The 23,669-nt window shown below is 42.3% G+C and overlaps 1 protein-coding gene across 2 annotated transcripts in view; it reads right to left on the bottom strand.

Annotated features, from left to right (window-relative positions):
* The window catches only part of LDB3 (LIM domain binding 3), a 487,331-nt gene that overhangs the window by 393,284 nt on the left and 70,378 nt on the right, over positions 1 to 23,669 (bottom strand). For both annotated transcript variants that reach the window (XM_086922025.1, XM_086922024.1), the window contains exon 3: positions 15,524 to 15,675. In XM_086922025.1, the coding sequence (XP_086778151.1) occupies positions 15,524 to 15,675 (152 nt within the window). The remainder of the gene's footprint in view (positions 1 to 15,523; positions 15,676 to 23,669) is intronic.

The following is a 23,669-nucleotide window of genomic DNA, read 5'->3' on the forward strand; positions in this document are numbered from 1 at the left end:
TAAACTTTTAACAGAGTTAATATATTACAGACATCATCACAATCTCGTTGGATAAATCAAACATCCCCAAACGTAAAATGGAGCGATTCCACAAGAGACAGTTTACTAACCTCAAGTCAGACTTATCAGCTGTCAGTAAAGTTTGAAGGATTTTCTTGTCATCGAAGTGCAATATAAAGAAAATATTGTTTTCAAAATAGCTAGGGTCTTGGGTGCGTATTTGTATAGTCCTGTCCTCGGATCATCATGACAAGGCAAAACAAGAAGATCGTCTGTAATTTTGGCATCAAAGGTGATCCGATCTCTTAGCAGCAGGTGTTCGCTGACAGAAGAAAATAATTATACATGCAGGGCTTTTAAAAGGCTTTGAAATCCTAATACCTTTTTTTCTACACCTCTAATATCGACCACAAGGAGGTGCCGCTGCTCGTGCCAAGGGAATATGACTTTTGCTTGATACTAAATGTCGTTGAACGTTAGCAGCCAACAGGGAAATCGGATCCTTTTTATCTTCTTGACTAAACACATGAACTGACACTAAACCATCTAGGCAACTGGCTTTTCATGCTATGTGCATAGACCCTCAGTTCAGTAGTTGCCTACTTGCTTATAATGTAATTTGTTACCCTCTTATAGGTGGTTCAGTTTTAAAGCCCTTTAAGAGCATCATTAAGAGAGAGATGTCAATGATGAAGAGATAGTGGAAATGTGCGGTGACTTCTCGGTGCCCTGCAGCTAGAGCAGCGGAATGAATGCTGTTATTCTATCCGGCAGCACCACAGATGCTCAGTGTCATCTGAGATACACAAAAGTAGCAATGACAGATTTATTTTAGGCTTTTGATGTCAAGTGCCAAGCATGCGTCTGGATAGACTTGCCAGCCATATGACTACCTCTCAGCCTCCATTTTCTGGCAAAATTCTCTTCCGACTGACTGTACTGTACTGTCGTTAATCAGAGCACTAATCTCCTTAATATCCACTGTGCTCATTTTATTGACCTCATAAAAGTGAATGTCTTACTCCGCCATGCTGACATTTCCGGTTGGGAACTGACAGGTTACACACAACTTTCTTTAGCATGTGCTAAGCCTAGTGACCGTTTCACTGCTGCACTAGCCACTGAATTAAAGCAATCATTCTCAAAGCCAATAGGTGTCACATTAGTTTTTGCAGTGCAAATTCGACCCGTAGTTATCAGAGCACTTTACATTAGCACCAGTTGCATTATAGATGGACACATTCATTTTTAGGCATGGGGAGATTAAGTGATTTGCTAAAAATCACAGGGTGCTTCACCCTCCACCAAAACTCGAACCTGGTTCCCCAGCTTCAAAGTCGGCCGCTCTAGCCATTTGGGTTTTAGCTATGCTGCACAACATCCCTTGTGCTGTGCAGCATGGCTGAAGATTATTAGAAAAAATCTTTTACGCTACCTTCTGCGTCATTTTGTAAGTGTGCGCACCATGCATAATGGATTTTTTTTTGTATCCTTAGTTTCGATTCGAGAGAACGTTTTTTTCATATTTATATAATGCCAACTTGAGCCGAAGGTATTAGAGCTCTTTACAGGGACACCAGTTACTTAACACAAGAACACATCCTTTTTTTGTAGGTAGGCGGAGATTAAGTGATTTTCCCAGAATCACGGGATGTTATAGCTGATGTCAAGGCTCAAACTTGGTTCCCCGATTCAGAAAAGGGGGTGGTGATGAACAGAGTGTCTGAATTAAGCAGACCACTCTTACCCAGTCCAAAGATCAGGGCTTGATCCATCACCGTTATTTAGCTCACTGCACCATCCCAGCTCAGAACCTGGCTATATGCAAATTAGTCTGTCCCTGGCCCAGTGCATCATGGGAACAGGGCAGAACAAACTACCAAGCCAATTCTTCACCAGAAAGGAGACAAGCTTCCGGGGACCGGTTTTTGGCATTTCAGCCGTCGTCGGCCCGGCTTGCTTGAATCCTGATGGTGCAGTGAGCAAGGGACTCATGTCTGAGTATACCCTGCCACACCTATAGTGGCCAAAAACGATTCAGAAAAGGGGGTGGTGTTGAACAGTGAAAGAATTGGCTTGGTAGTTCGGTTTGCCCTGTTCCCATGATGCACTGGGACAGGGACAGACTAATTTGCATGTAGCCAGGTTCTGAGCTGGGATGGTGCAGTGAGCTAAAAAACGGTGATGGATCAAGCCCTGATCTGTTGACTGGGTAGGAGTATTCTGCTTAATTCAGAAACTCTGTCCATCACCACCCTCTTTTCTGAATCAAACTTGGTTCTCCAGCTCCAAAGTCAACAGCTCTGGCCATTAGGCCATATCCTCTTCCTAATATGATGGCAAAAGAGGGGATGCAAGTGGGAAAGCTAAATGTGGAACACTGGCATAGGGGAAGGACCACAGGGGGCTAAAACAACACAGGAGGAATAGAGAAGCACAAGGTGGAACAAAGCAAGACGGGGGAGCACAGAAGCACATGACTTAATTTGAGCAAGCGGTTTCTGGTGCTCAGCACCAGCACTTAATTCTCAACACTTATGATAGTCTACCACATAGTGGTGCAGTTTGTCAAATTTAAGGACAAGCACAACAGTTGTTTGTTAAATCAATATACCTTAAAAATGACTAACACATGCCTAACAAGCCATTCTTACAGCTTTGGGAGCATGTATTAGTCTGAATTATCACACTTGGAGGAGTGTGATGGCTAGCAGATGTCTTGGTACTGTCTTTGGCAGCGCTGGCATGGACAATGGGTGGTGTAAGCTGCAGTGGCCTCCTGACAAGGGCCCCCGACATTTAATTTTTCATATATTAAGCACTGTGAAAGACAGAGAAACACACAGCAACATAGAGTAACGCGAAGCCGGGGGCAAAGAAACTCATGAGGGAGACAGCTCAAAAAGACATGCACACTCAGAGAAAGCTTATTTAAAAAGAAAAAGAACCCAAAGAAATGAGCAGCATAAAAACACAGTACTGCATCCATCATCCAGGGAAGGGACAATCTCACAACAGGGAAGAAAAACCTACATAAGCCATCAAGTAAGAAGTTTTTATGAAGATCCCACAAGGTTCTGTTCCAGCGTTCCTTCACATAATGTGATGTTGTTGGGCGATTTCAGTCATCAGTTAGATCTGAAAAAAGACTGATCCCTACTACAAAGATATAATATCTGCCTATAGTATTAAAGTGGGAAATTTTCCAGACATCATCACTTCAGCGTAAGATAATTACTTACTAAATGTTTCATCCTCAGGGGAATGTTTTGTGTGAATGTTCGAGTACTCTAAGGTTGTCTAGCCAAACAAACCTTTAATAATCGGAAACAATGCTCCCCCTTAGATTATGTTTTTATGCATGCTTGGTTTTAGATTGAATGGAGATGTTTGAAATCTTGCAAATGGAAGGGAATTACCATCGAACACCGCATCTTTCAATAAAATTACCGTACTCATGTGCAAGAGAAAAGGTGCTCCCACTAAATAATGAGTTTTCAAAACGTCTCACAAGAATTACAGAAGAACATTTACTACTGTTGTCGAATTATAGAAACAAACTGAATTAATTCAAGAAATTGAACTACCAAAAGATAAGGTCACAAAGGTAGTACGATGATTAGAAGAAAGATTAAAGCTTGCTATGCAAAAAGAATTGGCAAGTAAGAGCAGAATATGGTTTGATGAAGAGTGAAGATAGCTCAAAATTTGGATAAGGAAACAAATAAGGCAATCTAAGAAGATGAACAGAAAGTCAGAAACTCTTCTAAATCCCTTAAAAGCAAGATATACAGAGGGGATAAACAAAACAAATAAGACTATGAACTGAACTGTTGGAGGGATGGAAAAGACCCAACAGGAAGCATAAAAACAACAGTTTTAGTAAAGAGCTGGAGGTAATGCAGGCAATTGCTGAAACTGAGTTTACTAGAGATGAAAAAATAGAGAATGGTTCTTTCAGACTTTTGCTCGGAAAGTAACGCCCTCCTGCAAGGCTGGTTTTCCTTTTTACCTCTGATGTTACAAGAACTTTGGCATAGCTTCTTCAAAATACTGTATTCACATATGTTGATATAACTTGTGCTGCATCACAAGTGGCACCTCATGTACAGTACTGAACTTCCACGATTCTAATAATTATTCTTGACATTCGAAATCAGAAGTCTGCAACTTGTAGAGGATTAACGTTATAGAGTCTCTTCATGAAAGTTAAAGAAGGCAGTTAATACATTTTTCATTAGTAAAACATTTGATTACCGTTACAGCGGCACACCTTTTTTTACCATCAGCAAAGCTGTTGCAAACCATCTCCGATAGGATGTCACATCGTGAATACCTAGCGAGTCACGAAGCTGTGCCATTATCACCAAGTAGTTCCATTCTTACCCACACAAATTCCTCATGGAGCATGTGCAGAGTATGTGGATAACATCTCAGTCCGACTGTCCACATCTCCAGAAAAGAGAGTTAGGACTGATTCCACCTGTATCTGTAACTGATCAGCAGATACAGAAATTAGGAAGAAAGATCGATTCGCAAAGGGGATTTTCTGTATGTATTATTCTATTTCAGACAACTATCGCTTATCTTAGTATTCACAATATTTGCCAAATTGCAGTTGTGTGGTACCAAGATACTGGGTAAATCTTTCTCCTCCGTGGCCCCTAAACCTGTCTACCAATAGGGCAAACTGACATTTCTGCCCATGGGCAAATAGGCACCATTTGAATGCACATGCACATATAAATATTCCACAAGTTTAAGCTGCGCTTACACACTGCGGGAAGACAACATCTTTAACAAAAATAGATATCCTAATGATGGGTTTTTATCTCGCACACTGATCCAAACTAAGTCATTATGTGTTGCTTTATTGGTTTTCCAACAATGCAGAAAGCCTACTGAGGGGAAAGGGCAAAATAATCTACAAGAACTGGCCCAGAGGGGTTAAAGAGACTCCAGGGATTTAAGGTTTGAGCAAGCTGTTTCCACTTGACAAGTAAAATGAAAATTAACCCAACCTGAGAGATCTCTACAGGAGTCAATGGGCCCTAAAAACTGCCCGGAATTAAACTTAGATTGACAAACAAGCCAATCTTATTCAGAAAACATTGGAAAATCAATCTTTTGAAACAGGGCTCAGGATGTATAGCAAAATCACACTGTGAACATCAGTCAGTCAATGCTAGCCATAACCCTGAAAGTAGGTAGGAGTTCACTTGTGTACCCTGCTAAAGAGCGCACTGCAGTGGCAGTAAGATGAGATATTACTGAGCTGAAAAAGGTCAACTGGGCTCTTGTTCCGGATCTAGGAGCACAATGGAAACCCTTCTCAGTCGTAGGAGAGCACCTCTTCGTACTTGTGGACACCTTGATGTCATTAAAGCTCGTTCACCTCTCCAGAATCCGGATCTTTATGCTAGAAAAACATCTTAACTGATGTCAAATGGCGCACTAGACAATAGGTGCTTGGATAGCACTTTAAACCTACAAAGTTATCCAGGAGCTTGCGCAAGTAAAACGGCTGGGATGCCTGGACAGCCAATTCTTGACGTTTGTTTTAAAGCCTGGAACAGCTGTCGCTGTTCTGATGGCTTTAACAAGAGTGTTCCACAGGATGTCAACATAAACTTCCTGCATTGTACCTAGTAAAGTACCTTTGCTAATGTTAACAATCTACGTTCCATGCTAGGCTCAAAGCACCCATTGGGGTGATTCGATTTCAAACCTGGTATTAAATAAATACAACTGTCAATGTAACAGAGCTGCTTGTATCAAAACTCTTTACGGCATTCATGGCACATAGTATGAATTTTCTGATGGCTATTGAGTTTCGAACTTGTTAGAATCGATTCCAGTCGTATTCAAAGAATTGAGAGCCATTGTGTGGCAACTTAGTTAGTATCATTAAGCATTGTACATATAGCCCAACGTGTGTCTATGTCTTAGGGAATGGTCTGTATTCAGTCATACAATTTCACCTAATTGGTCTTCAAACACTCTTCAGAACCAATATTCTCGAAAAATTGGTGCTAGGGCAGGGTGCACACTGCACATACCTATCTTTTACGTCCTGCCGGCTGTGAGGATGGTGGTTCCATGTCTGTACTTATCCTTGTGTCCCTCTACCAGGCAACACGAAAAACCACTGCTGAAGTGGGTGCAGACTTGACTACCGAGGCCTTGAAAGGTTTGTGGATCCGCGGTAAAATTGGAAAGGCTTGAGGAAGGCTGCTAGAGATTGAACCATTCCCCCACCCAGAGATGGCACCAGGGAATGAAGCAGTTCAGCAGCTAGAAACACTACCCGGGAGGAAGCTATTGGTCCTGATCCAAATGCTGAGCCTATAAGATCCACAAGCATATAGGTGAGTACCACCCAACCAAGAGAGACAGACATTAAACACCCTACACCCTACATCCTTACTTCTAACTTTAAATGGTCACAGCCATCATAGGCCACTGACACCTCTTTTGCCAAGGTCTGAAGGAAGAACTGCTGCGTGCGGGGCGAACAACCTGCTGCTTAGGAGAGAGGCCCGAAAGAGTACTACAAGCTCCAAAACAACCCTTCTCCACACATTCACATGAAGACACTGAAGTAACCACCAGTAACTAGAAAAGTGATCTATGCCTACAGAAGAAATCTTAAAACTAGCTCTATAGTCACTGTAGAAAACATGAATAACTAGGCCAAGTCGCTCCAGATATTTTCTGACCTCATGAAAGCTAATAAAAGTGATATATAACCACAGCTATCCACAAAGCTTTTTTGCCCCATGTGTGCATCGCGCCATATTTTGAATGAGATTAGCCCTAAAAACATGCAGCACATTGGGTGGCAAATATTTTATGTCATTCACTGATCAAGTAGTACGCATTTCCAATAATTTTTTTATCATGCATAAAGACTTTGGGACAGAATTCACAGTATACATCTATTTAATAATCAGAGAGGAACTCTGATATGCAGTTGCACAAAATTATTTAAGGGTCTTCCAAGCAAACAGGTAGTGATAGAACAGTCATTACAGGTCTTACACTCGGAAGCTGGAGACCTAGAATGTTACATATAGACCAATTAGAAATTAATCAGGAATTAACACACGTATTGTTTCATCAAGGGCTCTGCTAAAATTTTAACTAAAGCTTGACCACGTTTATAATGTCAAACCGCATACCTCTCTTGTTGTAAACATACAATAGTCCGTGACCATTACCAGATTAATCTGTAGACAAAACACAGTACTTTGGTAAGACAATCATTGGTTAAACAGGGCTGCCAGGTCCAGATTACAAAGCAGAATCCTGCACTAGGTAAACTGCTCATGCACGGACATGAACATCTGGGAACCCTGTATAAGTACATGGAATAAAGTATCTTCAACTCTCTGTTCTAAGTTTATTTCAAGCAACCGACATAGAAAGTGGGCATTTGATGACAGGATAACCAGGCTGGGTGCATTGGTTCCTTGAAGGTCACAAATACCAAGGTAAGGGCAATAGCCTATTTTGCATACACAGAGGTAACTTTGTTACTTAAAATCAAATGTAAATTAAGTGATAATGTACCGGCAAAGTATGCAGTAGGTGGATGAATCATGCTGGATAGCACAATAAAAAACGAATTATGCAGTGTGTTATCTGAAGACACGTAATTTATCAAACACGTTGTTATGTTATGTAGATTTGTATAGCGTGGCTTATCACCCAACAGGGTATTCAGGCGATAGAGCAGGGAAATTAATGCAGTACTAAGACTGTAGTGAGTCAGGCTCTGAGAATTAATTGAAAAGTCAGTTGTTCAGCTTTTTGCAGAATTCAAGTTGCAAGCAGTAGGCCCTGATGTTTAGAGGGAGGTCATTCCAAGTTTTGAATGTGATGTATGAGATTGTTAGATCGCCCTTTCTGCTTTTGTAGACATGTGGAAGTGTGGTCGAGTGAGAGTGAGGCTGAGCACAGGTGTCTGGTGGGTTGGTGGAAGTGAAGGTGTTTGTTAAGGTCTGCTGGTCCTACGTTGTGCAGTATCTTGTAAGCGTGTGTGAGGAGTTTGAATTGGCACGGTTTATGTATGAGGAGCCGGTGGACCTCTCAGATGTGATGTAATGTGGGTGCATCGTGAGAGGTTTAGGATGAGTCCTGCTGTGGCATTCTGGATGGCCTGGAGTTGGTGGAGGAGGTGGTTGGAGATTGTGGTGTAGAATCTTCTGCTGTAGTCTAGTCTGTTTGGGATTAGGCTTGTGTGGTGGTATGTCTGGTATGCTGCGGTATCCATTTGAAGATCTTGCAAAGCATGTGGAGTATATGGAAGTTGGAGAAGCTGACTGCGTTGACCTGTGCTGTCATGTTGAGTTTGTCATCAAGGACATTTCCAGGTTTTCTGCATGGTTGGTTGGTGTGGGTCCAAGTTCTGGTGGCGACCATGTGGATTCCCTGGGGCAGTTCTTGTTCCTTGGATTTCATCCAATCTGCTATGTTGATCATACAGTCAGAGTAGTTGGTTCTGGTGGTGGTGCACTTGTCGGGCAGCGATAGGATGACTTGGGTGTCATCTGCATGATGGAGCTGCCATGTGTTCTGATGATGCTGGCGAGATGAGCCATGTAAATGTTGACCACGGTTGGGTTGAACGATGAAGCCTGGGGGACTCCGCAGATCGAGTAACTGGGTTACGAAGTGTAAGGTGGTAGTCTGACTCACTGTGAGGAAGGAACATATCCAGTTAAGGACAAGTCCTTGGATGCCTTTGTTTTGCAGTCATCTGATGAGGGTGTAGTGTGATACTGTATTGAAAGCACCAGAGAGGTCGAGTAGGATAAATGCAGTGGTTTGTTCACGGTCCAGAATTGTGCGAATTCCATCCATGGCGGTGATAAGTGCTGTTTTTGTGCTGTGGTTGCTCTGAAAACCTGATTGGGTGCAGCCACGTATTCTGTGGAGTTCAAAGTGTTTGGTGAGTTGTTTGTTCATTGCCTCCTCTATCAATTTGGCTAGGTATGGGAGCAGTACCTAATTTGTATGAAAAAATAAGTGCCAGGGCTCTCGTGAGGATGCCACTGCAGATTGCACCACACATTGCCCTGCTATGCTGCCACTGATAGTAACAATACAACTACTAACCATCACACTCCTACAAATGTGACAATTCGGACTATTTCATGCCAAAGCTATAAGAATAGCTTGGGCGACATGTAATAGTAATTTTAAATGTACATTGCATTAATAATTAGCTGTTATTCTGGTCATCTCTAAATTAGCCAGACAGTGCCAACTTGTGGCTGTCTGTCATACGTGAGGGTGCTGATAATTAAGTACAGGTGCTGAGTACTGGAAACTGCCAGGTCAAATTAAGTACTATACGGGAGTAGGGAGATGAGTCAGATGTTGCTCAGCTTGCTAGTGTTGGCTGATGGTTTTTGGGAGGGTGTTGACTGCTGCATGTTTCCAGTCTTCAGGGAAGGTGGCTAATTTAATGGAGGAGTTGATGAAATGTGTAAGAATTTTGGTTCTCTTGTTATCTAGTTATAATGATAATTTAACAGACTTAAGGAAGAAAGCAATGTGCATTCAGCAGATAGCAGTTTCAATATTATTAACCAAAATCTAAGCAAACACAAGGAGATGATGGACGGAGCACTGAAACTTTTCAGGCACTCACCCCCAGTCACAAATCTGGGTTGAACCCATCATAGTTCTTTAGCTCACTTCACCACCCCAGTTAAGACCCAGCCATATGCAAATCAGCGTTGACCCTGCGCCTCATGGGAACAGTCCAACCCGAACTGCCAGGCCATGTCTTCCCTGGACCGGAAACAAGCATCCTGGGACTGGTTTCGGACTAAAAGCCCTCATCAGCCAGGCTAGCTTAAATCGAGTGGCAAAGTGAGCAAGGAACCCACGTCTGGGAATACCTTGCCAACCAAAATCTATACATTTATTGCAATAAAGGGTACACATTATATTGTATCCTGCCAATGCAGCTATACTCATTTGAAACTCACACTGCCTGCCTGCTAGAAATAATACATAGGAATAAGAAATACAATATCCTTCATTGTGCGAATGCCTGTGTGTTAAATAACCTTTGAAATCGAAGCAGCATACCCGAAATATACCAAACAGCTACAGTCCTTTGTAAATTCCGAGTGCCCGCTTAAAAAACTGTTAATCTGAGAATATTGTCATTTAAATATGAATTGTTTCCAACAGTAAATGAAAATTGTAACTGGATTACAAATATAATCGACACAAGTTGGATATTTCAGGAATTTCTCCAAGTATGTATTCATTTAAACCTGTACCAACATATTTCTTCTTTTGGGGTATTAGCTGATTTCTAATATGGTAGCCACACAGAAACATGTAACAAAACAAGTCACTACAAAGCTGCTACTTTTCGATGTTTGCTGTTCTATGTAAATATATAAGGAATTAAAGTGAAATCCATACAACGGAAATATATCAAAACTATTTTAAGCCCGGAATTTGAAGCTGGGAAGGGTTTGAAACCGTGATATGCAAGTTTCAGAGGGGGGTCTTTGTTCTAACATGAAAACACAAGCATCCCTACTCAGTTCATAACAGCATCATAGCACTTAGAGGCCAAAGTAAAGACATGAGGCAATGTTAATTGCTCTCGCAAAGGTGTCGAATTTAAGTAATACTGCATTTTCCAAAGATATTACTCAAAAGTGGCAGAGGTGCAAGCCTTGAAACTGGAAGCTCTACAAAACATGATTGGGACAACAGATTTCAACAGACTGCTATGATGTGTGATTCCTTTCTATCACCTGATTGAAAGCAGGGAAACTCAATGGCAATTCAACTACAGCACACTGTACGCACATAGCTCCTTTTCAGGTCTCGCTTGCCAGTCCAGCTATCTATTGCCTGATCTTATGTGAGCAACAGATAAAGATCTGAGTACTATTGAGAGGCGTTTTTACCAATCATTTCTTGAGTGCTTTCAGTACCACTTTTGAAAGTGCCGACAATGTGTTGCTTTCACTGAAAAATTGCATTTGTATTCAATTGTTTTGCCTTCTGGGAAAGCGCATGCTCAAGAGAGCAGACTGATTTTGATATAGCGGCAAGCCTGGGATCAAGCCAATAGGCCTGATCTTTTTATTATGGAAAGTTACAATGAAATCAGTAGGCTGACATTTTATTTTTTAAGCGTGTGTTAAAATAAAAGCTAAGGGTGGATTGTTATTACTCAAGGTTAAAGCACGAAGAGAGATATTCGGTTACATGGAATTTCACAGATTACTGTGGCAAGCAAGGGTTTTGGTATTGGTTCCCCTCTGACAGTCTGTAGGGATATGGAATGCACTAAGATAATCCTAGTTAGGTCCTATTAGGAGAGAGAGAGCATTTGTTTTAATAATAATTGCGATTTTATTACTGTATGCCTGATGTGGGAAAGCTTTCACTCAATACAGCAGGCCTGATTTGGTTATGATGACAAGCCAAAGATAAAGGCTACAGGCCCAATTGGTTCACAGGGAAAAGATACATTCACAGCTATTGGTCTGATAGGCCTTTAAGACTGGACTGCTTTTACACTTGTGTTACAGGCTTTAGAAAAGTATTTTCTTACATGAAATTCTACAGATTACTGTGGTAGGAATGGGTTTGGTGACGGTGAAGCACGTTGGCAAGCCCTGGGTATATAGTCCTTCTTTGTTGGGTTGTATATTGTTTTGCCTACAGTACTTTATTGTAATGTTATAACTGTATTCAATGGTTGCCAGTTAATGTGCATTTCAGTAGCCATGAGTTGGTTATGGTGACAAGCCAATCATAAACAATATGGGAATTATTGGTTCATTTGGAAAAGTTCTGTCAGATATCATAATTAGGGTCTGTTTAATTTGAAAAGCTTAGGAGGCCAGACTTACTTATTGTGAAAAACATGTATTAAAGGCAATAGGCTTTTAATGGTGGATTATTATTAAACTCTCCTAAAGCCTGTAGGCAGGCATTTTGCTACATGGAATCTCACAGGTTCCATGGTAGGCAAGGGTTTTGGCTTCAGTAACCCACTCAAACAAACCATAAAATACAATATTGACACTATGGTAATCCTTATTAGGCCCTCTATAGTGGAATTCTACATTGATTTGACAACTGTATTTCTGAAACTTTTTGTAATTTTGTCACTGTATACCTGATGACATATGCTCAAAATAATGGGCCCGATTGGTTCACTGGGAAAGGTTCAGCCAGATGCAAAGGTTCAATCGGTTTATTATGACAAGTTAAGACAAAGGCAGTAGGCATGATGTATTTATTTTGAAATGCATATATTATAAGTCTGTGTGTGTGTATTCGTGCAGACTATAATTTGCTTTTTTTATTACTATTTATGAGAGTGAGGAGAGGACATTACTCACATGTATGCTATACCCTGTTCCTCTGTATATACAGTTAATGCCACAACATTTTTTCATTTGCATTGTTTTAACAAATGTATTTAACCGAAGCAGGATACACAGTGATACATTTGTGCAGCAAGTCAAAATAACACTCAAGAGATATTGTGACTATTAGGACAGCTTTTCCTTGTGTAAAGTAATTATTAAATGCCATTTGTGAAGTATTAAAGTATTTTCACTTGCCACTTTTGCTATACTGTAGTAATAAACCCAAATTTGACATTTCCTTGCTGCTCATTTCATCTGCAGTGTGCCACATCCCATGCTGCCACTACTTCTAAACCTAGTGACCATCATGGTATGGTCTGTGAGTTGTATGGAACTGTATTGTGCATAATGTAGCATTGCTTTACCATTGCAAGATGACCAACACATTGGTTCTAAGTGTGACAGCCTGGTTGAACTTTAAATCAACAATACACTATGGGGCCGATTACGATGTTGGACGGAAAGCCTCTGACCGCTAGTCAGAACCTGACTGACGTGGCCGTAGGCTTTCCGAACGACTCAGTCAGGTTACATTCCGACCGCCCGATTACAATGTCGGTGGTCAGAACATAAACCGTTCGGTCAGTCTGACATGGTTCTGACCGGCTCTCGGAGCATTCCGGCTCATTGAAACCATACCGTAATCCCCAAGAGACGGCGTTTCTGACATCAGGATTCCGATGTTGGTTTCCGACAGCATTTCCGTACCGGTCTTTCCGACATGGAAAGGCTGTCGGAAATTGACTTTGGGGGCTCCTAGCAAGCCCCCTCAGTCCTGCGGCCTGTGGTTGTTGGTAGAGGGGGTACCCAGGGCTCCCCCTGTAAATCCCTGCACTTGATGCAGGGTTATCAACACCACCCCATTTCCCTATGGGAGCTTGTGTTATGGTCGGTGCACGGTTGTAACACAAGCTCCCATAGAGAAAAGGGAGTATAGGATTGAACAGTGTTCGGTCGCATCATAATCAGGCAGTGTGAACCGCTGACCGGATATCGGTCGGTCCCTAAACCGAGACGGTGTCAGTCGGAAGCAACTCTGACCAACATCGTAATCGGCCCTATGTTCAATTCCACTGAAAGATAGCCACCTAATGCCATGTTCAGGTTTGATTATTATTGTAGATCTCCCTGGTTGCAGCACACGCGGCGAGACGCTGGCCTGCACGCTCCGCGAATAGATTAATCTTTTCTGATTTGCTGAGTGATCCTTTCACTCTACGGACAATTTTGAAACATCCGCGTTTCTGGAAAAGGAGCTGGCAACAATCTACCCCTATTTTCCACTATCCCGCTGTGGCGAGATTTGCTGAGTGATCCTTTCACTTTATGGACAATTTTGAAACATCCGCGTTTCTGGAAAAGGAGCTGGCAACTATATACCCCTATTTTCCACTATCCCGCTGTGGCGAGATACGGATAACGAAGCCCCAGCAAATAACAACCGACAAAGCCACAGCCCTGTTATGGACCACGTTTTTTCGGGCCACTTTTTGTCTTTTTAAACAGGAATCAGCCCCACTCACCCCCTACCCTTCCCCCCACGTCCTGACGAAGACCCGCGCAGTAAGGGATTACTGTCCTACAATTTATGGGTCGAAACGTAGACATTTATCTACAACCAAGAACTCCTAATATTAGCTTGATAGATTCAGCAACCTAGGAGTCTCTTTTTCCAAAAGTTTTGTTGATATATGCATATTTTATTTGACCTCTTGTGTGGATCAATGGCAATTATGATTTGACTTGTGGACTTATGCATATGGAATCTGAGTAGTGATGTATAACTATCAGAAGTGTGTTTTTTCCTTGCACTTTCCCCTTCTCCTTGTGGGCGCATTTAATTTTGTGTGTATTATTATTGATTCTTCCATCATTGAATGGTTAATGGTGCAGTGAGAATAAAAACACTATGCACCCTCATCTGTTTTGGATCAATTCAACTTAATTGTGTGATTAAGAATAAATGATTGTATGCTTGGTCTGGGACCCCTTTATACCTATACCGACTACTCACCCAGGTCCCACTGACTACATGGGTTCAACCCAACTATTTACAACATGATTATTATTGTAAGCATATCCCTTACATATGTGGTTGAATTTTGAGCTTGTGTTTTGTTGTCATTGCGTGAGTGAATAAATGCAAGAATAAATCAGTGGATGAATGGGTGAGTGACAGACTGTATGTATGATTACTTAATTAGTGCCCAGCAATAGCCACTCATCATGCATAGTGGTGGGGCAGGGGGAGGGAAGAACACAAAAAATAAATATGAAAAAAAAGAAAAATTCACTTACCTGCTCCGACAGCCGCAGCCTTGCACCCAAACCTCGCTGCCCAGATATCCAGGAAGCTGCACACTATGCAGGCTCCAAGATTCCAATCCAAGCACTGCTCACATGCCACGAATACTATTCCCAGCATGTGAGCAGCGCAGGTATTGGTCTGAATGCCCTGGTTCGGCGCTCAGACATAGACTGGGAGTCTTTGTTGGTTTCTCCACCCAGCTGTACAACATAGCTAGATGGAGAAAAGCCAAGGGCGCATGATGGTTTGGCTGGGCCCATAAGGCCGGCCAAACTGTCATGAGCACTTGGCAGTGCCCACAAATCCCCCCTCCTCCCTGGTGCTGCAACTGTAGCATCAGTGTAGGTGGCCATGCCTCACCCTCGGCTTGCACTTCAGGCCTGCCGGACGAATAATAAAATAATAAAAAATATGCTTTATTATCATCCTATTTTTGTCCTTTGCCTCTTCTGGCTTTCATCGGGGGTGGTGGGGTGACACTCCTCCGCCATAACGGAGGAGCAGTCTCTGTTAGCGCCAACAGACACGCTTACTACATTTACAAGTCAAATCTATTGGCATTACCAATGCTTGTTACCTTTAAAGTCTTTGAACCTAACATGGCGTTATAAGACATTTTGCAAAGTTTCACGGTCACAACCGTCACTAAATTGCCAACTCTTAGTAATTGCAGCTTAATGCTGATATTTCTAGCTTTTTGTAAGGAAATTATGGTCAATAACTTAGAATGACGCATTCATATTCCATGTATAGGAAGTAAACACAACACTCACTAACGGATTAAACTTACTTCTGGAGAGTGAGGCTTAGGTTGTAGCTGGCGGTCTTGATCTTATTCTGTGCTTCTAAGTGGGTCATTCCATCTGTGTTGACACCATCGATGGCCACCACAATATCCCCCTGGTTGACATGGGACTGAGCAGCTTTGCTTCCGGGGGTGATCTGGTAAGGAACAAAAAAACAAAAATGTGTTACATTAATCAAGTTTGTTTCCTTATGAAGGAGCATTTGAGGCAACTTTATGCAGGGGAATTTCTAAAAAACATTCAGTACAATTACTTCATCTAATATATGCTACAATATTTCAAAATTATGACGAGTGAGGGAAATAGAAAAGCATCCTATATAATGTATAGTAAAATAATCAAAATCTCCAAAGTTGTACATGCATCGCAGAGCCACCCTCCAGATTTGTAGTGAATATTCTTCAACCCGGATTCAAGAAACAAGCACAAACGGTGTCATCTAAGGCACGGCTTTGAAAGCAAAGGCATGTACATACCAAGGGTGTCCGAGAGGAGGTAAGAGAGACGGACACTACATTTAAGACATGTCATTGTGATGCAGGAAAACATTTCAAATATCATGAACCCCAAAATGTGATGCCTGCCTCATGCCTTTTATCTGAAGTAGGTTATTAATCAATGAATCAATCATATCGTGCACCTCACTATGAACATATTATTCCATTTATTGTGTGCTGCAACACCACAGTATACCAATCACACAACAAATATAATCACACCTTTTTACACATATAACGGGTATGAGTTCGCAACACAAATGATTTCTTCATAACTCAGTCACTCGTTTTTAAAGGGTGATTTTATGGAGCAGAGACATAGGGTGACTTTCAGGAGGGGGACGAAGCATGTGCAAAATGCACAAGTTAAAAGGCGAGTACTGCATGCAGAATTATTTGAAGTGAACACAAACAACATCGGATTCTAAAGCACCTATGTTTGAATTTTTTTGGGGATGATACTAAAATAATAAGTCAGCCTTAGGGGTGTATTTAGAGTTTGGCAGATGCGTTACTCTGTTATAAAACCTGGTGGATATCCTGTCCACCACATTACGAGTGCATAATATCCTATGGCAATTCTAATGAGGCAGACAGGTCATCCACCACAACAGTGACAGAGTACCCCATTCGGCAAACTCTAAATCAGGTACTTGGTCTTTGACAATGTAGAGATTGCTGCAAAGGCAATAACGTTTCTGCTACGTGGTTGACTCTCACAATGGCCTTCAGGACAGGAATAATTGTGAAAAATCATTAAGGTTGTAAGGTGAGTATCCTAAGCCCTTCAAATTCACTCAGTTTTCTACTGTGCAATAACGTGCTAATTATATTTCTAAGGTTTGATATTGAGCACATATTGGCGTGCAAATCCACATATATTGTGGAAAGGAAATTATCTAAGTTACAGCAAGAGATGTTGTCCAATGGAATCCTTTGGCCCCTAAACACACACACAGCTTTCGGACAGGGAGCGCTGAATGATCCCAGCCTTTCAAAGTTTGACAACCACACATAGATAACCCTGGCCATATAAAGATAACACAGCAGTAATAGTTTTTAAGACGGTTTCTTACTGAAGATACTAACAGTGCTTTTGCCTATGCATTTCAGCACACACTTTCTCAAGTATATTAGTATAAAGAGTTGTATTGGTTGCCAAATAAGGTTGCCATTGGGCAGCTGCCAACGCCTGTTCGCAGGAACCAGGGATCCTGCTGTACAGACAGCTGCTGCTCTTCACTTGAGAGGAACGAGTGTGGAAATTGTGCAGTCTTACGCTTTGTTACTGGCATTCGTGAGTTGTACATTTGATGAACTTCAATAGTCATAATCAGCTCTGAAGTACCAGATTACAATGGTTTATAAGATAACAAAAAGAAGGCTGAAACCCCGCCCCCCTGTAACACAAATATCCTACTATTGTTTGTTCATAAATGATTTAAGGACATCCTTTTCTGTATCACTTCTCCCTAAACCATCACATCCTTCTTACCACTGCTAATACATCGGATAAGTAAACAGCACAATTTAGATCACAGATTTCTTTCCTTCGCAACTCAAAACATACACATAACAAACATCACATTCATCAACAAGTAGAAAGTAACAAATATGAAGTTGAGCATGTACATAGAAGAGGTGGGGGATATTGCCAGGTTACTTTATTTTGTAGCACACGGTGACCTGTAAAAGCCTACATGGCTACTTGTGCTGTTTGTTTATCTCATTTCCCTGCTTCTTATTCAACGGCTTTCCTCTCTGTCCTGCCTCTGGAGCATTTCTTCCTCACTATGTTCTGACTAGACAGCTTGTGCCCTTCCAACACTTGCATTCAGGGGACTACTGTTTTTTTTAACTCTCCTTGGTAGTACATGTTTTCCTTGCTCTTCCCCTTGCGTGCTGCTTTGCCCTCAAATCCCTCATTTGCTGTGCATGCGGCTTTTCACCCTAAAGCTGCTCCTTTTTTTCTCCTGCCCCTTAATACTTAAAACCCTTTCCCTGCTCATCTGTTGCTTCTCTGCTTTCCCTGACGCTATACCCACTCCTACATTTCTTCTCCACCACTACCGTTTAGATCTTTGAATTTTTTTTTTTAAATGTGGAGGACCGGGCACTTCTATTAACTACCGGGTTGCTCCATTCTTTTTCCATCCACTTTCATACACAGGTTTTTATTTTTCCACTCCAAGGGATCCACTTTGGAACAGTAAATTTAAAAAACAGCAACATGCTAACACGTTGTGCACAGGTCACCATGTGGTGGCTCATAGCATTTTGAAAACACGTGCGCATGTATCATCGCGAAGGCACGTGTTCATATCAAGGTGCCTCTTTTTGCTGATGCTATTCAGCATCGGCCAAAACGTGTTATTCTTTCTGTTTTTGCTGACATTCAATAGCATCAGAAAAAATTATCTACAAAGCCAATCCGTCTTGCACGTCCAAAACGAGAGACCTCCTTTAAATGTAATCTTATATCTACTGCAACTACCAATTCAGGTGTTTAAATGTGGTTTTAATTTGCTCTCGTACACTTTGCTCTGGCCGCAAAAACCTAGTAATCTAGAAAGATCCAACTTGATTGTATGTTCCATTAGAATCTGAGATGTACACCAGCCCTGTACTGCACTTACCAAATTCTACATTGCAGCAGGTTTTGAGGTGCGTGGAACATTTTAAAACACTCATGAGAAAACTGAATTCCAATAAGCATCTTCAGGAGGTTCAGGCCACCTGGTAGACCTACTCAACTACAGGTTTTACGTGAATTCTGTATAGGACTCCTGGTCAATATCAGTTGCTCCTTGGCATCTCCTACATAATTTGCTCCAAAGGACATGTTTGCAACAATGGCGTCCCTGTCTTTAGAGAGCTTGTATTCGGATCATTTGCATGCTTTAACACATGCCCAGGCCTTCTCTGGCTCATGTTCCTATCCCAGTTTCGAGGAGCCTTCTAGGATGAAGTTCTATGATAATGTGATGAACAAGCAGTCTGTGGCACCTCGGCGAGAAAGGCTATACAGAGCCCAATCACTGGAGTGATCATACGATGTTTGAGCCTGGACAGCTTCCAACAGCCCAGGTGTGGTACAAAGCCGGCTGGACTGCTTTCTTTGCAGGGCATAGGTTTAGAACCTTATGTTTTTCCCCAGTCTTCCATTGCTAAAAAGGGTTCATTTGTGTAGAAAAAAATTATTAATAGTTAAGCCAACCCTAACAACCATATTACGTTTTAAATCCTAAATTCGCGCTTCTCCGGACCAAGCACTCTTAAAATAAACTGCCCACCAATATGGATGAACGAGACTAAGACAACTTGTAGTCCTCATTATCCTATGTAACATTTCCTATGCATTGATCTATCACTTGTATGACTCATTGTTTCTGTATAATGCAAATGATATAAAGTGCTCTCACACCCATTACATTAAATACATGTGAGAGAGGGGCTATTGAACGATAAGGGGGCACAGTTGAAAGGTGATAGTGAGGGCATCTGGGGGACACAGTAGGTCACTGGGGGCGTCAACAAAGATTGCCATACTGGGTGCCTCCAATGCTGAAGCTGGCCTTGGAGACCAGTCTCAATATTGTACCACTGCAAGTGGTTATATCTACTTGATATACTAAAAAAAGATTTAAGGCCTGATTACGAATTTGGCGACCCCGGAGTGGGCACCCCACTCCAGGACCGCCAAACTCGACCGCCACCAGCATGATTACGAGTACTTTCATTGTTAGGTGGCCGGAAGGGCATTGTGGCAGTTCAGCGGCGGTACAGTTTAAAGGCTCATAGTGAACCTTATAACAGCACTACCATGGGACTGCCAATGGATTTTCCTGCACAGCATGGAACAGGGATGCATTCATACAGGGGGGCAGGACATGTGCCCCACTACATGCACCCCCATGCACAAGTGCAACAGGGGTCCTGTAGTGCTCCCTTTGTTTTCCCACTGCCAGCCTTTTCATGGTGGTCTCACCACCATGAAAAGGTTGGCGGTCTCAGCTCCATGGATCCAAGGTGGTTGCAGTGACCCTAAAACGCTCCAACCGCTGTACTTACAATATGGCAGTCATATTGCTGGTGCGGCAGTCTCTGTCCAACACTGCACCTCCACCACAAGTTCAGCGGTCTGATGGACCCCCGAACTCGTAATCAGGCCCTTCGAATTTCTCATCTCAAACTAGTGGCTCTCAGGCAGACTGCAGTGTGACCAAAAAGTGTGAGGATTATCATCTGCATTACACATATAAATATAAGCAAACAAGTGCTGCCACTCATTTTATTCATGCTTTGTAAAAGAGTATTGTACGAAGCACACTGCAAGACATTTCAATTTGGAACTCTAAATGTTCTGTTTAGTTTGGCATAAGTATACAGGGGGCATATGTATCAACATCCGTGTTTGTGATTCTCAAATAGCAATTTTTGGGGGAATCGCTATTTTAGAATTGAAAAACGGGATGTATTAAAAAAATTGCACATTTTTCGTGATTTCTTAGTATTCCTTAATTGCGATTAGCAAATTGCGAAATCGCAATTAAGGAATACCTTCCCATTCATTCCTATGCGCCAGGAGGCCCATAGGAATGAATGGGAAATCATTCTCAATTTGCAATTCGTAATTTGAGAATCGCAAATTGAGAATAATTTCAAGGGTGCAAAGGTGTCATAAGGACACCCTGATGCACCCCTGAAATGATCATGTGTGCGCATATGGCGCACATACATGCCCTAAGGGCATGTACGTGCGCCACATGGCACATGAAACATGCCAAAAAGTGCATTATTGACAGAAATCGCAAATTACCACCAACTTGAAGTTGGTGGTAATGTGCGATTTCTTAGGGAGAAATCGCTCAACTTGGGTGCTTGATACATAGCATTTAAGGAACCGTAATTTGCGATTCCTTAAATGCTTACGTAAAATGAAGGAATCGCAAATTTTGCGATTCCTTAATTTTGCAATGCGATTTTCCTTATACATCGGGTTTTGCAAATTTTTTGTCGCAAACACTGCTTTTTTGCGAATTGCAGCCTTTGCAACTAAAAATCCGTTCCATACATATGCTCCCCGATTCCTTCCTCCAGCTCTCAGATATGTTTTTGAGTAAGTGACAACAATCATATTTGAAGAAGCTTTAATGAAGAAGGTGCTTGTCATCTTAGCTTGGAAGGCAGGCACCCCATGACTCAGTGTTGGAAACAGTTTAAAGTATAGATAGAATTCATTTCACACTTAGGGCTCTATTAAGATGCGGTTAGGAAGGCCTCCTAACAGCATTTGCTCCATCCGAATCTGATCAGGAACATGTTTTCCCGACTGAATTGGAAAGGTTTCCTCCCAACCGAGTACGATGCGAGTTAGGCGTTAGGAATATCTTAATCGGAACCTAAAGGCATTCGGAATGACCAAGCTGTACGTAGCAGAATCGTATGTCTCTATGGGCTGCGTTTCCTAATGACTGAATACGATGCTGGATTCCGACAGCCTTTTCTGAATCGTGCAGTTCGACTCGAATCGGCAGTCGGAATCAGACTTTGAGTTCGTGTAGCATCCCCCGTACCCAGAGCCTTCCCAATCGGCCCGTGGTGGTACCGATGGGTCCCCCCTTACCAGCCATGCACAGTGAAGAAGGCACCAGGGGGTGCTCGCCAAAGGGTGCCCGATTTTACCCAGCCACCCCTTTTGTCATTAGGAGCCTATGCATTCGGTTGTAACATAGGCTCCTATTGAAGTCAATGGGAGTCTGACCAAATCGTATCTGGAAGCACCCGGATTCATTGTACTTGGTCCGTCGGACTCTCCCGATCCGAGTCAGTTGGAAACCATTCCCAAACCCATTCGGTAGGGAAGATTTCCAAACGGCATCATAATTGAGTACTAATCGATAAACTCCAATATAGGTAACATTGCACTTTCACTTTACAGGGAGAAACCAATAATTACGTTTTGCTCATTTTTTACCAGAATCCACCAAATTTTCAGTAGCCTTCTGAAAATAACGTTTGCATATGAGAAGTTACATGAACATTGGACTATGATTTTGTCATTAATTCACGTTTTGTATTGTCTGCACAATACACAGAAAGTGAAACAATGATCGTAACATTTTAAAGCAGTGGCAAACCCAACAGATCTTGCTCTGGCACATGTACTGTTTTTATTTTTATTTTATTTTTTTAAAACATAAGCAACATGTGAAAACAAATTTGGCAATACAGCAAAATGCATAAAACTAGCTCAGCAACTCAGCAACCCAGCACCCCCAGTAAACCAGCCCTGGCTATGATGTGTACTCCTTTTCAAGTGGCTGAGCTCATGTGATGTTGTCATTCACCGTACAAAAAAGCCACTGGCTGAAGTGGGCAGAAGCAAAATGTGAATGGCACTTGAACAGACCAATGGACGACAACGGCTACTCCGCTAAGGCGGTTGGGGTAGATTAGATTGGGGTAGATTGGAGTTGGGTAGATCGGGGTAGATTGGGGTAGAGTGGAGTGGGATATATTGTGGTAGATTGGAGTGGAGTGGGGTAGATTGGGAAAGAGTGGACTAGATATTGGGGTGGATTGGGGTAGATCAAAGTAGAGTAGACAGGAGTGGAGTTGAGTAGTTTGAAGTACAATGGGGTAGATTAGGGTGGAGTGGGATAGATTATTTGGATTATGATAGGCTAGATTAGAGTGAAGTTGGTACATTCGAGTGAGATACATAGGAGTGGGGTAGTTTGGAGTGGGTTAGATTGATGTGAAAAGGAGTTGGGAAGACTGCAGTAGATTGAAGTGGAGTGGGCTAGATTTGAGTGGAGAATGTTGGAGTGGAGTTGGAAACAGTGGTATGAGGTAGATTGGTGTGTGGTAGATTGGTGGGGTAGATTGGGGATAGGGTGGGGTAGACTGGAGTGGAGTGGAGTAGATGGGGTGAATTGGGTGAGGTACACTGGGGTAGGGTAGTTTGGGGTGGAGTGGTGTAGGGTAGATTGGAGAGGGGTGGAGTGGGTTAGATCTGACTGGAGTGGTGTAGATTTGAGTGGCAATAGGTAGTATGGAGTGAAATGGAGCAGGGTAGATTGGTAACCATACAATGGAGGGTGGTAAATAGGATTAGGTAGATTGGGTGGATTAGAGTGTGTGAATTGGGGTAGAGTGGAGTGTGGTAGATTGGAGCGGAGTGGGGTAGATTGGGGTAGAGTGGGGTGGGTAGGTTGTGGTAGATTGTGGTAGAGTGGGGTGATTAGAGGGAAAACGATTTAAATAGATTGCACTGGAGGCTGAAGTAGAGTGGAGTAAATTGAAATGGAGTGGGTTAAATTGGACTAGGGTAGATTGGAGTGAAGTTGGGTAGATTGCAATACATTGGAGTGGGTTGGATTGGGGTACTGGAATAGAGTGGAGTAAACTGGGGTAGATTGGAGCAGAGTGAGGTAGATTTGACTGGAGTGTGGTAGATAGGATTGAAAGGGTGTAGATTGAAGTGGAGTAGATTGGAGTGGAGCAGACTGGAGTGGTGTGGGGTAAATTGGAGTGGTGTTCGGTGGGTACATTGGGGTGGGGTAGATTGGAATGGGGTAGATTTGTGTGGAGTGGGGTAGACTGGATCATAGTGGTGTGGATTGGTGTA

Source organism: Lissotriton vulgaris, chromosome 5 (assembly GCF_964263255.1).
Source record: "Lissotriton vulgaris chromosome 5, aLisVul1.2, whole genome shotgun sequence".
In the NCBI taxonomy this organism is placed as follows: Eukaryota; Metazoa; Chordata; class Amphibia; order Caudata; family Salamandridae; genus Lissotriton; species Lissotriton vulgaris.